Source organism: Opisthocomus hoazin, chromosome 24, assembly GCF_030867145.1.
Source record: "Opisthocomus hoazin isolate bOpiHoa1 chromosome 24, bOpiHoa1.hap1, whole genome shotgun sequence".
NCBI lineage: Eukaryota > Metazoa > Chordata > Aves > Opisthocomiformes > Opisthocomidae > Opisthocomus > Opisthocomus hoazin.
The window spans coordinates 1,570,032-1,586,401 of NC_134437.1; the positions used below are offsets into that span (position 1 = coordinate 1,570,032).

The 16,370-nt window shown below is 42.4% G+C and overlaps 1 protein-coding gene across 6 annotated transcripts in view; it reads right to left on the reverse strand.

Moving 5' to 3' along the window:
• NCAM1 (neural cell adhesion molecule 1) overlaps positions 1–16,370 on the reverse strand; it is a 228,454-nt gene that overhangs the window by 35,833 nt on the left and 176,251 nt on the right. For all 6 annotated transcript variants that reach the window (XM_075442634.1, XM_075442635.1, XM_075442636.1 and 3 more), the window contains 5 exons: positions 11,965–12,115; positions 11,194–11,378; positions 10,746–10,842; positions 9,765–9,935; positions 8,396–8,527 (listed from right to left, as the gene is read on the reverse strand). In XM_075442634.1, coding sequence (XP_075298749.1) covers positions 8,396–8,527; positions 9,765–9,935; positions 10,746–10,842; positions 11,194–11,378; positions 11,965–12,115 — 736 coding nt within the window. The remainder of the gene's footprint in view (positions 1–8,395; positions 8,528–9,764; positions 9,936–10,745; positions 10,843–11,193; positions 11,379–11,964; positions 12,116–16,370) is intronic.

Here is a 16,370-nt window from a genome sequence, read left to right on the forward strand (position 1 = left end):
AAACGATGCAAAGTTATAAGAGCATCTGCCTTGTGCCAATGCCCTTCTATGCTGTTGAATATAGCAAATTCATATGCTGCAGCACAACTTAGCATACAAAACATGTGTCTAGTATTTGCATAAATTGGCTATGTACACAAATGATAATAAGGCAGTGAGAGGTCAGATCTGCTTCTGTTCAGTATAAGAGCCTGAACTGCAATGTAGTTGAAAACGGAAAATTTTACCCTTAAAAACCCAACATCCTCTCACCTTAACAAACACGCAGCCTCTCCCCCAACCAAACAAAACAAGCGTGGAAAATATTTATCATGAACTAGGCTCTTAGTATCTTTTCTGCGTAAAAAAGACCCATTCTTTTTAATGAACAAAGAATGTTCTACAAAACATTAGCTTAACTTGGGAGGGAAAATGTTCTGTTATCTCCTAGACCCACATATGAACACCCATAATTGAGTCTCTTGCTCCTAAGAAATAAAATAAGATACTTAGTAGACTTGTTGGTTGCCATCTTCCTCCCAACTCTTCACCCTCTCCACCCCAACCTCTCAGTCTGAATTGAATTAATACAGTAATACAGAACAACTACCACTTCAGATGTATCAGGAATTATGGTTTCTCATGTTGTATACGTGAAAAATACTGCAAGAAGGAAAGTGTTCATTGTAGTCGCTGGCAGAAAAAAGGACATTTTATGTGATGTGTAACAACAGGGAATGTGCCAGTCACAAATGCAGTAGTTTGGTTTTTTGAGGTTTTTTTTTTTTTTTAAATTCTTTTGACAGTTCTAGACTAGCCATACACTATCCTCTCCCTCCATCCCAAACCTCAAAATAATTACATACTTCATGCTTTTAGTATTTTCCATTTAGAAGTCATGAACCGTTTCTAACACACTACAGGTAAACACACAGGTCTTATCTTAAAGACCATATTCACAGAAGCACATACATTTTATTATTGGAAATCAACAGAAAAGCATTTGGCTTTGTACAAACGATTAGTTGTTCAAAACACACATATGCACCATGTAAACCTATGTCTTCCTTAAGTGTTTTTCTTCGTCTTCCAGGACTGCGTTGCAAATATTTGCTTGGCTTTCATATTGCCATGTGATTGGCTACAAATCTCCTACAAGCAGGGATTAAAACCACCTATTTGACACATTCGCTCAGTATCAGGAAGGTGTGTCATTGAACTCTTAACAGCTAGTGTAAACCAGATAATTCAAAATGGTTCTTCTACGTACAAACCAACTAACACAAGTTTTAGCTTTTTTCCTTAGACTACTCAGATCCAGAATGGAAGCACCTGTTTCCCTGACTCACTCTCACTAAGAATGGCTATCTAACCAAAAAGGTAGTGAGCAAGAACAGAGGGAATCTGCAGCCAATTCCCATTTCAGATAAGGACTTCTCTTGTGAAGTCTTAGACCTCTTTTAATGCAAGCAGGGCATCAGTGGTAAGACGGGGCAATGCTCCCTCTCCCCACTGTCCTCGCTCCTGTAAGATATTCTACCTCCTCATTTGCATCTTCTTTCAACATCCATAGCTGTGATATCAACTGCATCTCCCTAAATTCACAGAAAATAGACCAAGGCAGGGTAGCAAGAAGATTATTTAGTCCACGTCCCTTCTGCGAAGGCAGCTTTAACTTTAAAATCACTAATGGAAAACATGAAAGGAAAACATTCCTTTTGGAAACGATCAGTCAAATTTCTCCCTCTTTGTCCCACTCCATGTTGCCACTTTTTTACCTCGTGCTTAGCTGGACAACAGGAAAAGGAGTAAGAGTGGTACCATGCTGAGTTCTTAACAGCTACATGCTCACACAACACATTAATGCCAAGCTGTTGGTTAGCAGACATCAAAATAATGCAGTATAGTGCTTTAATTCCCTCAATAGAAGGGCTACAGCATAACAGATAGCACTCCAGACCAAAGGGGAGAAGTTCCCATCTACTCACTTGGTGGCTCTGAGCTTTCAGATTCAGCAAGAAGCTCAGTTGCTATGGAAATATGAAGGACAGATAGGACATGTAAAGGTGAAGCATACCATGTAAATAACATTATAAGAGGCAGGGGTGACAGAAAGGAAAGACAGGAGATCTAATGAGGAGAGAGTGAGAATGATACTGAATCATTATGGCAGATGTGCATTACCTGAGGAGGCTGTAAAAAATGTGCTCTGCTGCTGCTGTTTTCCAACCCCTCTCCACAGGTAGAGTTGAGCTGCCAGATGCAGGCCCCTCCAGGTGACAGGAAAGCCAGCCTGCACTGCATGCTTCCTGCAGCAAGCTACAGCTCCAAGGGTCCCTACAGGTGCTTTTTCATTCTGAAGAGTTTCGAAGCTCTAAATCAAATTTCAGAGACAGCTACAGCTTTTTGCCTACTTTTGGCCCAAATAGCAATCTATGTTCACATGTTGCTAGCCCACTAATTACTGGAATTTCTGTGAGACCCTTGAGAGTAGCACCCCGTTGCTAGCTTTTGCCCAACTACAGAAGTCAAAGGAGCGAGGACTAATGAAATCTTACCCTTCTGATACACTGTTCTTTCTCACCTTCACTCTACTCCCAAGAGCAAAGGCAGAGCGTACAAGCACTGATTACAAGGATTACCAGAACAGAAGGACAAAGAAGAATGTCTCTTATTCCCAGAAGTCAGGGGAGAATGCAGCATGAGACGCACGAGCTGTGAGGGATTTCTCTGCTATTCTTTACAACATTGTTAAAAACAAAAGAATTGTCACTGTCATGTCTTCATGACTGGGCAGAGAACTACAGCTACAGAGAGCAGTAAATCAGATGTCTTGAGATGCTGGAGAGCAGCCCCACAGAAAGAGGTCGGGGGGTTTGGGTTGATGGCCAGTTGAATATGAGTCAACAGTGTGCCCTGGCAGCCAAAAGAACCAACCATGTCCTGGGGTGCATCAAGCACAGCATCACCAGCCAGTCTAGAGGAGTGATTGTCCCACTCTGCACTGTACTGGTGCAGCCCCACCCCAAGCACTGCGTGCAGTTTTGGGCACCTCAATATAAGAAGGACATTAAACTATTACAGTTGTGTCCAGAGGAGGACAACCAAGCCAGTGGAAGGTCTCAAGGGCAAGACTTAGGAGGAGCAGCTGAGGTCACTTGGCTTGTTCAGCCTGGAGAGGAATAGGCTGAGGGGTAACCTCATCACAGTCTACAACTTCCTCAAGGGGGGCAGCGGATTGGGAAGCGCTGATCTCTCTCTGGGGACCAGCAATAGGACACAAGGAAAGGGAATGAAACTGCATCAGTGGAATTTCAGACCGGACATTAGGAAAAGGTTCTTTACCAAGATGGTGGCTGGTCACTGGAACAGGCTTCCCTGGAACGTGGTCATGGCGCCAAGCCTGTCAGAGTTCAAGGAGCATCTAGACGACACTCTTAGCCATACGATTTAGTTTTAGGTAGTCCTGCGAGGAGCAGGAAGTTGGACTCAATGATCCTTATGGGTCCCTTCCAACTTGAGATATTTTATGATTCTATGAATTCCTTTTCCTCCCATGATGATATCAGTGCTGCTGGTGTGAGGGGAGAACAGAAGAGACCCTCGTGTGGTTTGCAGCCTCAATTTAATTATGCGGGCTCAAAAAAAAAAGATGAAGTAGGATAAAGAAATGAGTTGTCTTCTACAGCTCCTTCTAACAGGCTTAGGGAAGCACAAGCTGTTTCCTGCTGATCACTTGAGTATCTTTCACTCTATTTAGCTGAGAAACTAAACTGTTTATTTGCTGCACTAAGTCAATTTCAGGAAATTTAGCTTCACACCACAAAAGCTGAGCACATCCCACAAAACGCTCCCAAGAACAGAACACAAACTGATCAGAAATCTTAATAGCAAAGGCCATTGACAACAACCAGCTTTCACATGGGCAGGGTTTCACTCTACAGCTTTCTCTTGATCTCTCCCCTTCCATGAGTCCAGCATACCTGGGAGCTGTCTGTTGCTTTTCTCTGTCCTAGAAATCAAACTTAGCGTATCTGTAGTTCTTCTATCTCTAGATTCAGTTTTCACTCGGGGGGGGAATATATATGTATATATACATATATATACACAGGAAAGAAGGAAAACACGCAAGGATGTTAGGCAAACTGTACCACATTCAATCAGCATATGCATGCAGAGCAAAGAGGCACAAAGAAAACAGCCTCTTCTGCCATACTCACTCTCTACTAAATGGAAGGTGGGTGCAGCAGTACTTGCTAAAGAAAGAGAAAGGAAGGTGAAGAGGGGAGTTAAGTACTGCCAAAAGATGGAAAATTACAAAGTAAATTGGTAAGATTTTGTCAGATTAAGTCTCTCTGGACATAGAGTGCAAACTAAGTGCACTTTGCCATACCTGCATTTTGAATCCCCTGTAAGCTCCTATTTTAAACTAGCTTTCTCATAACACAGGATCACTGAACATACACCACTGTTCACCAGCATTCACAGGAGTTCAAGCCAATGCCACTTACAGCCAGCAGAGATGCTGGCCAGCACTGTGCACATGGCAGCAAAACATGGCCTACATGACCACTGTTCTGGTGAAGGCCATTGCTAACTATCCTATTGTCGCCTTGGGTCCTGGTGGAATTTGGGGATTATTTTAGTGGGGTTTTTTGTGGGGTTTTTTTGTTTGTCTGTTTGGTTTTGTTTTCTGTTGTTTGTTTGGGGTTTTTTTTTTTACATTAAGATATTTTGATATCTAAAACAAACACATCATACATACACACATTCAAGTGGTTTAACACACATTTGGATCCCACTTGCACAATAGCAAGAATCAGCTAGGGCTCAAAAAGAAACCGTTCACAAGGTCTGTGTGCATCCTTTATTTGTCTTCAGATTTACAAGCAAAAGGAAATGCAGAAAACCAGTGAATTGTTGGAATGAAAACAAAAACCCAGGTCAGATTAGACAGATATCCTTCCAACCCCACAATTCTCACCTGTGCTAGTATAGTACATCATTATCACTGATTGTTTTGGCCTTCACGTGCCTCTCAGATAGAAAGAAACTACTTTACACTTACTGAGAAAAACTTTAAAAAACCCCAGAATAACTACGGACATATGCCAGCAGACATTAAAAAATGGTGTTATTTTTTACATCCAAGTAGAAAATTTAAATAATAGGGCAAAGAAAACTAGTTGCTTTGGCTAGTCTGAAAACACAGCCTTGCCTGTTGTCAAAACACAAGTTTTTCTGTTCTTCCCTGTAAAATTTCTGAAAAGTTTCTGTGATCTTCAAATCACAGCAGACTAGGGGACACCCAACTTCTTCCTGATTTTGACTTTGCCCACAAACAGGTAATATTGTGTGACTGGAATTGCAGCACAGATGAAAAAAGGGATTTCTGCTGTGCGAACAATCTCTTCTCCACTGCTGCAACCCAGTTCATGATCTGAGATCGGCTTTGAGAACCCCAGTGACCAGAGAAAGAATTAGAGAACTGAATGCTCAGAAGGATCACAGCTGCAAGGCATAAGTGTGCTTGAAAGACCATCAGAAGAACTTAATTTGTAAATGAAAAATGTTATAGCCCATAAAGAAGGAAAAAAAGAAATGGAACTTAACCTACAAGGCAGCAGAGTTAGGGACTACAGACTGACTGATAGCCAATTGCCACATTAAAAACAAAGCTAAAACACTCCACTACAAGCATGATTTAATGCTCTTCAAAGCCACGTACCTGTCCCCAGGTGATCAATATAAGGCCTGGCAGACAGATCCATCTATGTGGCTGAAACAAAGCTTTTAATGTTTTTTTTCCTCTCTTCTTAACTGGATCTTTTCCCTTTTCCTGTGGCACCTATCTGCACAGAGACTGAATACCTAAGCCCTTATCTCCCTTGTGTACTGTTCACTACATCCAGTTCAGAAGGGCCTACCAAATCGTTTGCCTGATAGTTATAATACAAACCACGATTAACTTCTTATAAGGGATATATTACTTCTCCTGAAATCAACAGGCTCCAAACAATTTTAGGCAAAGGACGACACATATGTTCTGGAAACATCTCTCTCAGCTGATTCTTTGTAACTACTACAATTTGCAATTTTTTCTGTCCATCTGTCTGTCCATTCATTCATCCATCTTTACTACCAATCCATTCACCCTATTAGTGGTCCATTAAGTCCAAGCTTTTGTACAATACAGTCTTTAAGTAAAAATAGTACAAGCATGAGGGTGAAAATAAAACAACCCATCTTTCCTTTTTTTGCTTCAGCTTCAGAAATCTCAAAGAATGTGACAGCAGCTTCATAAAGCTTGCCCATGCAATCTTGGGAATAACAACAGCTCACCACAAGGACACAGACTTTCGTAAACAGAATAATGCTCACTTAAATAAAGAGTTCCCGTTGACTGACTCCAATCTGAAAGGCACAAAGCTGTGGAGCGTACAGTATTTCACTGAACCCAAATGACAATTAAACAAACCCATCAAATCTAACACATTTTGCACTGGGAAGGGGGAAACATGCATTTTTTTATTTAGTATGAGGTTTACTTATTTATTTGAGTCTACACTCTACACATGTGCTGGAAGACTGTTCAAAGACTACTAATGGTAAGGAGTATTAGTGAGAAGCGGCAAAAAACGTGAATTTTTTCTTGAAGATTTTGCTTTCAAAATTGTGAAGATATCAAAAATTCTGAAGTTTTTGGTTGGCTCTTAATTGGTCTAAACCTGATCTGCAATTTAGCTAAAACTTTCTCCTGTTTTTTTTTTTTCTTTTGTTTGTTTTTCCTGAATTATCTACGTCATTAAAATTTGAAAATTTTTAATCATTCAAAAACATGAACCCTTCCACTACTCCACTCTGTAATTGATGAACTGTTATTATTAGACAATCACCAAGCTAAATATTTGAATTGCATGCTTTACAATAAAGACAAAGATGTTAACCCCTAATGCCTTTCTAAAAAGAGCAGTATTACCCATAGTAGAATGACTATTCTGGAGTCAGTCTTGTTAGGAAATGGACAAGCACCAGTTACTTCGTTTCTAAAGACCCTGAGAGAAGAAATGTACTAGACTAAAAGCTAGTGTTATGTATCTTAGAGGAACACAAAAAGAGAGCAAAAGAAAGAAATGCAGAGAGGCACTTACGTGAGTGAGGGATGTCTGCAGTTTTTCCATGGATGGAACACAGACAAAAAAAAAAAAAAAAAAAACCACAGATAGACAAAAAAAAACAAATGTAGATGAGGTGAGGAGACAGAGAACATGGAGCTGGCAAATCAAAATACCACCAGCTGTCTCAAATCCAACCCTAGGGAGTGGGGTAGGTTACAGGAATTATCACACCAGACTGGACATCAGTTGTGAGGGTGGCTTACTGCACAAGGCCTGGGATTTCCAAGAAACAAGGCATGTGTACTGTCCCACACTGCTCAGTAATTCTGGTGAGGCAGAATTTGGCAGACAAAATCAAGACCACACACAGTTCACAGGGCCTCAAAGCATGCACATACATAGGCTGGGAATATTACTACCTCTGAATTCAGGAGAAGGTCCTGCATAGTGGTTTCAGAAGAGCTATGAAATAGGTACACAAGGTATGCAAGCGATGGTGGGAAGAAAAACAGGCTGTAGATCTAAATGCGAGGGGAATGGGAAAGCAGAAATCCAGGAGTTGTGGGCAGTTGAATACAGATCCTAATACCTGGGTGAGGCCGTGTACCAGGATAAGAGACCACCTCTCCCCTGTCTGCTTTTGTCACATCTCCCCTACCCACTCTACACCTTTTTTTCCCTCTTTCTCTCCTTCCTGTCTTGAATAACTCTCTGCTTTTCAATTCTTGTCTCTTTTGTTTCTGGTTGAAACAGGAGAGAAAATGTCATGCCACAGCAGAGCATCCTTCCATTGGACTGGAAGATTACGCAAATAAAGCAGACAAGAGGCTGTGGAAATCACCTTATGTGTTGCACGGGTATCTTAAAGCAGTGATTTGCAGAAGAGAGAAATCCCCCTCCCTCCCCCTCCTTTCACAGTTCATGGCCAGTCCCATGCTGCACCTCTTAACTCCTGATTTGCAAAACAACCTGCCTCGTGACAATGACATTATATTGTCCATGACCAATGCCCTTCTCAGCTTATTAAAAGGCTCCATTGCATACCCTCTTCTGTTTGACAACACAAAGTTTATACTAGTAACCCAGGGACAAATCAGTGCAAATAAAATAGTTCCTCTGCCTCCTACCTTCAAAGGAGATTTTAAATTAGTAATGAAATTCACTACAATCAAAAAGCACAACAAAAACTAAGGGTGCAGCAAGGTCTGCAAGAGCAGAAGGTGAAATCTCTCCCATGCATGCATGACCTGGAAAGATGCAAGGAAAGAGAACCAGAGGGAGGTCTCAATTTTACTTACGAACTGGTTGTGTCTTGAAGTCGGATGGCAGGCTAATCTCACCCACACCCTTGCCATTGACTGCAGACAGTCTCACAGAGTAGGTTGTTTCAGGTTTCAGGCCAGTGATCGTGATCATGCCCTCCACATTTGCTGTTGCAGAAACAAAGGAGGAGAAAAGCAAAGAAAGGCTTAGGCTTTACGTCAACAATAAATGTCATGTTTCTATCATATACTTTTGCCATGCTCGCCCCAGGTAACAGAGCCCTCTTTTGGGCCCAGCCTCGCATAAACAGTGCAAAGAGAAAGGTCAGAGCTACCACCTCTGTATCAACTAGCAGATTACTGCCACAGCCTCTCTAGAGGGGATGTAGCAGAGTTTGTGGTAGATACCAGAGGGCATCAGCCCTTGGCCTGTGCCAAGGAGCTCCCTGAATAATACTCTTCAAGACCATTGTCAAATGGGGCTCTAACTGTAGCAGACATAGCACTTAGAACTGCTTATCTGTTGAGCTGTGTGATCCAATTGAAAGCAAAGCCCTTAGCAGGCTAGAAGCCCATCTCTCTCCTTTAGCAATCTATAAGGAGGTCAGACACAATGTAAGAGATGGAAAGAACCTGCTGTGAGGTCACTGTGATACGAAGAAAGAAATAAGCTCTATTTTTCCTGCACAGATACAAAGGGAGAAATGAGAAAAATAAACCTGACTCTAGCTCTAATCACATCATTCCAGTGGGAACCTAAAAGAATTTCAGTTCCAGCCAGGATTGGCGGTAGAAGATTCAGCTCTGAAACAGAACTCTCCTCTTCATAGTCCTCCCAAATGAAAATTCCTTTGGTTTACTGGACTTCAGGATACATTTTAAGCAGTGTATATTCCTACAGATTTCTATAATGAGACAGGGTCTAATAGGAGTTAGACTTGCTTCTGGAATAGGAGGGTTTATGTTCCAAGGGAAACTGAAGGGAAACTGAATGGCTGACAGACAAGGCTTGACAAGCCTTCTACATGAAGCCCACAGTCACTCCCCAGTCAGCAAACAAAACCTCACTCGATATCAGGTACAGGGTTCTTCACCTTATTCAGGCAGGATGGTGCAAACAAGGAGAGGATACAGAGATGAACACAGTGCTACAACATACACTCTGTAGGCGGAGAAGGCTGGTGTTCTGTCACACACGTAGAGCTATCAGCACAGCGGGGCCCTCACTTCCAATTGAAAATTCAAGGTGACACTGCAAAGCAAATGTTTAAGAACTTGTCTGGGGCCTTAATATAGCAGCTGAAATTGCAAAGCCACGGAATCCTCCACTCTGGCTTTCCCCTACAGGAAAGAAAGTCTTTTGAGATGCAGGTGGGGGAAGCAACACCTTGTTTTATCATCCTACCTTCTTTTGCATCATACAACCTTGAATGCCATTCTCCCTCGCCCAGTGCTCTCCACTCTGCTTTATACTTGAGGATGGGCACACCGCCGGTAGCTTCAGGCTCGTCAAACTCCACTTGGGCAGTACTGGAATAGGGCTCCACTCTGTCAATGGAAGGAGAGGACGGAGTATCTGGTGGAGGAACAGAAAACAACCAGTGGTAGAGAAGACAGCAGAGAATCAAGGTCCAGTGGCAAAGAAAACAGAATACTGGAAATATCAAACACACTCTTGTCATGACTTCACAAAGGAGAGAAGTGTAGGCCTGAGGATCCCCTCAGGGGGGGAAAGCTGTTATGAGGGCTTTTAAGAACGATAATTAGACAACACAGAGACCTTCATCTTGTCTCTTCTGTAAGAGGCTAGAGACTTACAGTATCTTCTTCAAAAGAGCACAACCAGAATAGAGCAGCAAGAGCATCCTGGATGCTATTCTGTCCCTACAGCCTCCTCCACGAGCAACTTATACATAGCTTGACTATTCCTAAACCAGTCTTTGTGGCTGCCCTGAGAGGACACCAGAGGCCCTTCCAGTCTGTCACGCAGTCAGATCCCAGGCCTCTCTGGTTGGTACACAATGGTCTGAGGTTTCTGTCTTGCACTACCTATACTACTAAAGATATTTTGCTGATGTTTTGAGAAGCACACATGCACGCATATGCACATATGCAATGGCTGTCAGAAATCAAATATCCCAGCTCTGTCAAAGTGTACTGGAAGCGCAAAGAATGAGACCCTTCAGAAACAAGAAAACAGAGATACCGAGGATCTTGTTATCTACAACCCATCCCAACACAAAAAAATCTACGAATAGGCTCTTTGAGAGTAGAAGCTGGCTTTCCTCTTACCCCACCAACATAAACTAGAAAAGAACAGTCACTCTGTCATCTCAGCTCAAGGTCTGCATATGCATTTCCTTATCTCCCCACCTGGGATGCTCACCTGCCTGCACAAGAATAAACTCTGAGGACTCCTGGCCAATGCGGTTCACAGCAGTGCAGTTATAGTTCCCAAAGTCATTTTCAGAGTCTGGTGTCACCTGTGGAAGGAATGAAGGCTCGTACTTGGATCAGAAAATCCTTTTCACTCTGCCAACGCACTCTGCATTTTGTTCGTGAGAGAAACCACAATAAAGTACACGTTAACACTTTAAGGGCTGTCTGCAGAGGGGAGAACTGCAGTGGGCAGAAAATCAAAGGCAAGGAGAGTGTGTCTTCTGCTGCCTGGTCTTCTTAGCATTTATGTGCCAGGAACACTACACAACTTATCGTCTACCAACAGGGTGCCCTGACAAAAGACTTTACTACTTCAACATGAGGAACATAAATTATTTGATAGCACTGAGCCTTCCTGGCTGCATATGCCTTCTCCCCCCCTTGCTTTTCCTCACCTCTAGGTAGCTTGCTGATGGAGTGTTGTAGATCTTGATGTTGCTGTAGTTTGAGCTGGGAAGCAGCTGTCCATCCCGGAACCAAGAGATAACAGCACTGGGGTAAGCAAATACCTCACAGGTGATGTTCACTTGATTCCCTTCCCAGGTATAGACAGCGACAGGGCCCTGAAGCTTTGGAGCATCTGAAAGACAGACACATTTGTGAGGGAAATTTGAGCCAGAAAGTTTCCTAAAGTAGCCCAGCCAGCCTCACTTTAAGGATCCCTTGGCTGCGGTCCAGCTTAATTGTGGGGAAAGGAATCTACAGGAAACAGGAACTGTCTTCTCATCTGGGGTGATGGGAAGTGGTGTCTTTTGCTGAAGGACGCAATGAGGAAACTTAGTCCCAAAGGCTGCTCCTAACGCAGTGTGGGAGAAGCAGACAGCATGCTATGCATCTAGGGAAGTGCATATCAGGAAGGTCTCCCAGGGAAGCGCTCTGACGCACCCAACAAACGAGACGACAGCAGATTCATGGGCCATAAACTTCCCAAGGTTCAAACAGTATCCCAACTGAAGACAGCTAGAGCAAACATTTGCATGTATGCACACAGCAACATGTCTCCAACAAAATTATTTCAGACTGAGTTGCTTCCCATGCCCTCTACCTAAACAAAACACATTTCCCTAGCCATTGGTGCCTCAGTCTCATTGCACGAAAAGGAAATCAAAACAGTCCCCCCCTTAAACACTCAAACACCCTTCCCCGCCCCATCCGCCACTTCTTACACTGCACTTCAAGGTACATGGCTTGGGAGTCTTGCCCAATGGTGTTGCTGGCTGTGCATACATATTCTCCGGCATCTGTGTACTGAATTTCTTTGAGAGTCAGGGATGACACCCGGGCATGGCTACGTACTATGATGCGCCCATCCAGGGTCTGGCAGGAAAGGAAAAGAGAGTTAGAGGCTGAGCTCTGAACCTGTGGTGCAGACTAAAGGAATAGGAACAAACTGAAGTCTACCTTACACCAATCCTCCAGTGCTCAGTAATTCAGAAGTGATCACCTGCGGCCAGGTGAAATCATGGGCACAGAGAGGTATTTCCAAAAACAAGAACCTTCCTTGACACACAGGGCCAACTGCAGTGATTCAAAACCCTCAGGAGAAGGGAAAAAATAAAATGATGGACCAAAGTATCAGATGCTAAAGACAGCTGGGTAACATCAAGCTTCTTCCCACAATGAGAACTGTAGAGATGCAGCTCTAGTTAAACATTGTGGCCACATGCTCTCATAGAAAACCTCCCCCACGGCTACTACCGCTTAGAGAATTCAGGCCTTCCTCTTCTCTCACTGATACTTCTTGTATCTCAGTGTCCTTGAAGTTGCATTAATAAGAACAGATCCAGACCTCAGAGCTGAATCATGCAAAAATGAAAAACTCAGAACTTTCACCTGAACAAGGCATTGAAGAGAGCAAGGCACAACGAACAGGGCAAGGAAACAATGTGACCCTTCTAGAGTCATCCCTGCTTCAAGGTCTTGTAATGCTTTAAGAAAGTGCAATTTGCATTGGTTATATGCCAGTTTAGAAATTGCTCCCACATGCAAGAAAGTATGGGGAGGTCAACAACAGAGAGACAAGGAATGTGAAGTCCAGGCTACCATCCGCTCAGAGGGATTGCAGCTACCCAGCAACCCCATCCCACATCACTTCCTCTCCCCCCACCCCCCTCCAATTTGTGACCAAAGCCCAAGTGCTGTCTTAATACACGACGTGCATAAGGCCACGGGCTCCTCCTTCCACCCTGGTGCTTGTGCAAGCTCTTGGTGCTTGTCCTTCAGCTTGGAAGCTTTAAAGCACCAACTCTCGCATCTTGTTTCCAATGTGGCACAAGCACAAGTAAACAAATTAGATACCCTCCTGGCTGGGCCAGCTGCTGTAGCCTGCCACACTTTAGGCAATTAATGCTCTAAGAGCATTAATTTTCTTGGAAGATACAGGACAAGTACTGAGATTATGAGTAAAAACCCTGAGGACATTAAACAGTCAAACACACTAAGCTGTAGCACAAAGTACATCTCTGGTATCTCAAGTGGTTAGATCCTCTGGGCCTGAAGCCTCTTTCTGTTCTGAGCTAGTGGTCTCAATCTGTGAGACTGACAAAGTTTCTACAAATAAATGTGTTTACCTCTGTTAGTTCTGAATATTAGTTCATTTGAGCTAGTCAAATTTCATATGCACAGTTTCCTTTGATGACACAAAAACAATTACATGTATTTTCCTTCTCTCTTCCACCCTGCACGCAGATCTGCTGCAATCCCTGACCAATGCCACAAGCTACAAACTCCACCCCCTCTCCTGTGCTCAGTCCCTTGTGTTGCTGGGAACAGTTCTTTATTTCACGTACACACGGTGCTGTGTGCATTGTTTCCCAGAACCAGTGCAAGATCCCTTAACATGACATTAGTCCCTTGTGGTATCTTACACAACCAAACTCTACTTTTATCTTTCTTCATTGGCTGACTATATTGTTATCCTTTTGCCCAACTTGTGATTTGACTCCAAAACCCAGCTCATTTCTGAAACTATTGCAGTAGGATTCATAAATCTCAAGGCTCCAGATCTGCAGAGGCTCCCAGCTTCTTTTAGCTTATGAGTTGGGTGAATATTCTAAATACCAGTCTCTATGACTCCATCAACAGGCAAGAATATAGTGTGGCAAAATACCAGCACACAATCACTACAGCAAAGGTAATTTTACATCCAGTGTCACCTGTCTTTTCCCCACTTTGTCAAGATCTAATACAAACAAAAGCATGCTAGGCAGTCATGGTAAAATGGTAACTTCAAAAATAATGCAATTGATTCTGAAGCTAAAGCTCTGTTTCTTAATGCAAAAGGCAGAAGTAAATAAAAAGAAAGATCAGGAAAAATGCTTCAATGAAGAGATAAATGTCTACCCAAGAAAGCATGCTATTGTTTTTCTTCATTTGTATTTCAGACCACCAAATGCTAACAATTCCTGGCTATTAAGAGACACAGGATAGGTAGAAACTTGTGAGCCAGATGCAGACCCTTGTAATCTCTTTACCCAGCCTCTTTAATTTCAAGGACTTTGGATAACAAAATGCTTCACAGTAACAGGGAGACAACCTGAGGGACATAGGCAATAACTCATGCCATAGCAACTGCCACTACAGAAAAGAGTATGATGGTTGTATATATTGCTGATTACTACAACTTATCCTGAGACACATGCAGGTGTTTTCCTCCACATTCTGACAATGCCATCTGGCATATAGTCACTATGTACCAAGCTGGCCTCGATTTCAATACTTCAGTGCCAAAAGGGGAAGAGGAGAGACAAGCAGGAAATGGATTTACCCCCCTTCCTTCCACCTTCTGGATTTTTCAGGTCTTTAACAAACAAGTATCCATGACAACTTCACACTGTCATATCTTCCCCTTGCTTGCTTTCCACACAGTGAACACCATTACAAAACAGCACCCGGAAATTTTGACCACAGCTACAAATTCCAGTGAAGGAAGATCAGTGCTCTCAGCACTACACTAACCAGAACACATCTGCATCTCTTAATATTTGTAAGGTTGCACTAATTCCCAGTCACCAGAAAGGCATCACCAGTCTGTGATGCAACCGAGGTATAATTTTGCTTGTAAATGACTCTTTTAGCATGTGTTGGTGATGATGTAGGGTTTTTTTGGTCAGCATATGCTGCTAATATCACTTTCAGCAATTCTGCAGTATATGCAGAACCAGAATAGTGAACTGAGACATTTTGAACTGTGCATAGTAAGCAGAGGTGTTTAGAGGAAGAAGCAGCCAACTACAATTACGCCTCCAAAGCAATGAAAGCAAAATTTAACACCCCTATATGCCACTGTGACTGAAGCTCATAGAGATTTCCTTACTTTAAACTAGCTAATGCATTAGTAAGTGAAACACTTAATGCCAAATATTCATTCAGCTTCCTGAGAACTAAACTCGCTGTCGCTGGAGCACACCGCTAACAGACCCCATGCTAGCTATTTCAAAGATACGTCTACACAAGCTGCAACAATAAGCTTCAACAACATTCTCACAGAACCCCACTTGGATATTTTAAGACACAGACACAGTAAGAAATTTAGAGACAGCAAGCTTAATAGTATTAGTGCTCATATTAATAAAAAGCTTGAGACAGAGAGCACAATGAAAACACTGGGGAGCGGGGCAGGGAGGGAAGCAGTGAAGATGGAGACAACTGTAATAGGAATTGATACGAGGCCTGAAAAGATGCAACTACTCAAATGCTACATTCTTCAACTCAAACTGGTCTGCATCTCCGATGCCTTCACTTGCCACAATTCCAACAGATTATTTTGAAGTAAGACTGGGCAGTATCTTCTTAGCCCCATACAAAACAAAGGCAGAGATGGTGCTCAAGTTAGAGATCCACTTTGTTTAGGCCACACCAGTCTCTATGGTTTAAGATGGCTTAAAAATAAAAAAAAATTCAGAATACCCAGTGCCTCCACAAAGCTGATCCTAAAGATACAAATACAAGTCACCCAGTTTTGATAGGTAATGTTATTCTCTAACTGACCCCTATTGTTTGCTTGGAAACTTACTTTCTGGTTCATTTTGAAGCAAGAATGCTACAAATCAGGTACATGTAAAGGTACATTATTATTATTACTTTTAAAATACAGCACTGAGTGTGAAATAAAACAGCATCAAACCACATTTGCACCAAACTAAGTTACTGCATTATCCCACACCCCCTCACCAAGGCTCGCAAATCAAAGAAAAAAATAATTCAGCAATTTAGAGCATTTTCTGGAGAAATATAACTTCTGAAAGATTTATCTGCATTGACTTTGAAATGGAACATGATGCAGTTGTCCTTTAAGAGAAGGTCAAACTTAAGAAGTACCATGAGCAAACAGATGAGTTGGCTGGAGCAGAAAAGGCTATCTTTGGAAAAAAATGCTTTCCCAGAATATAGGCGGTTGCTAATTCTTAAAACTGCAGAAGAGAGATATGATTCACACTGGTAACATAGAAAAAAATGGTGAAAGCAGTATTTGTCAGATTTCACATTTGCTTTTATTTTTGATTGTCTATTTTTTAAGAGACAACCAGAATTACTCACTCCCAACACAGCTAGTTTGCTCATCCAAAAATGA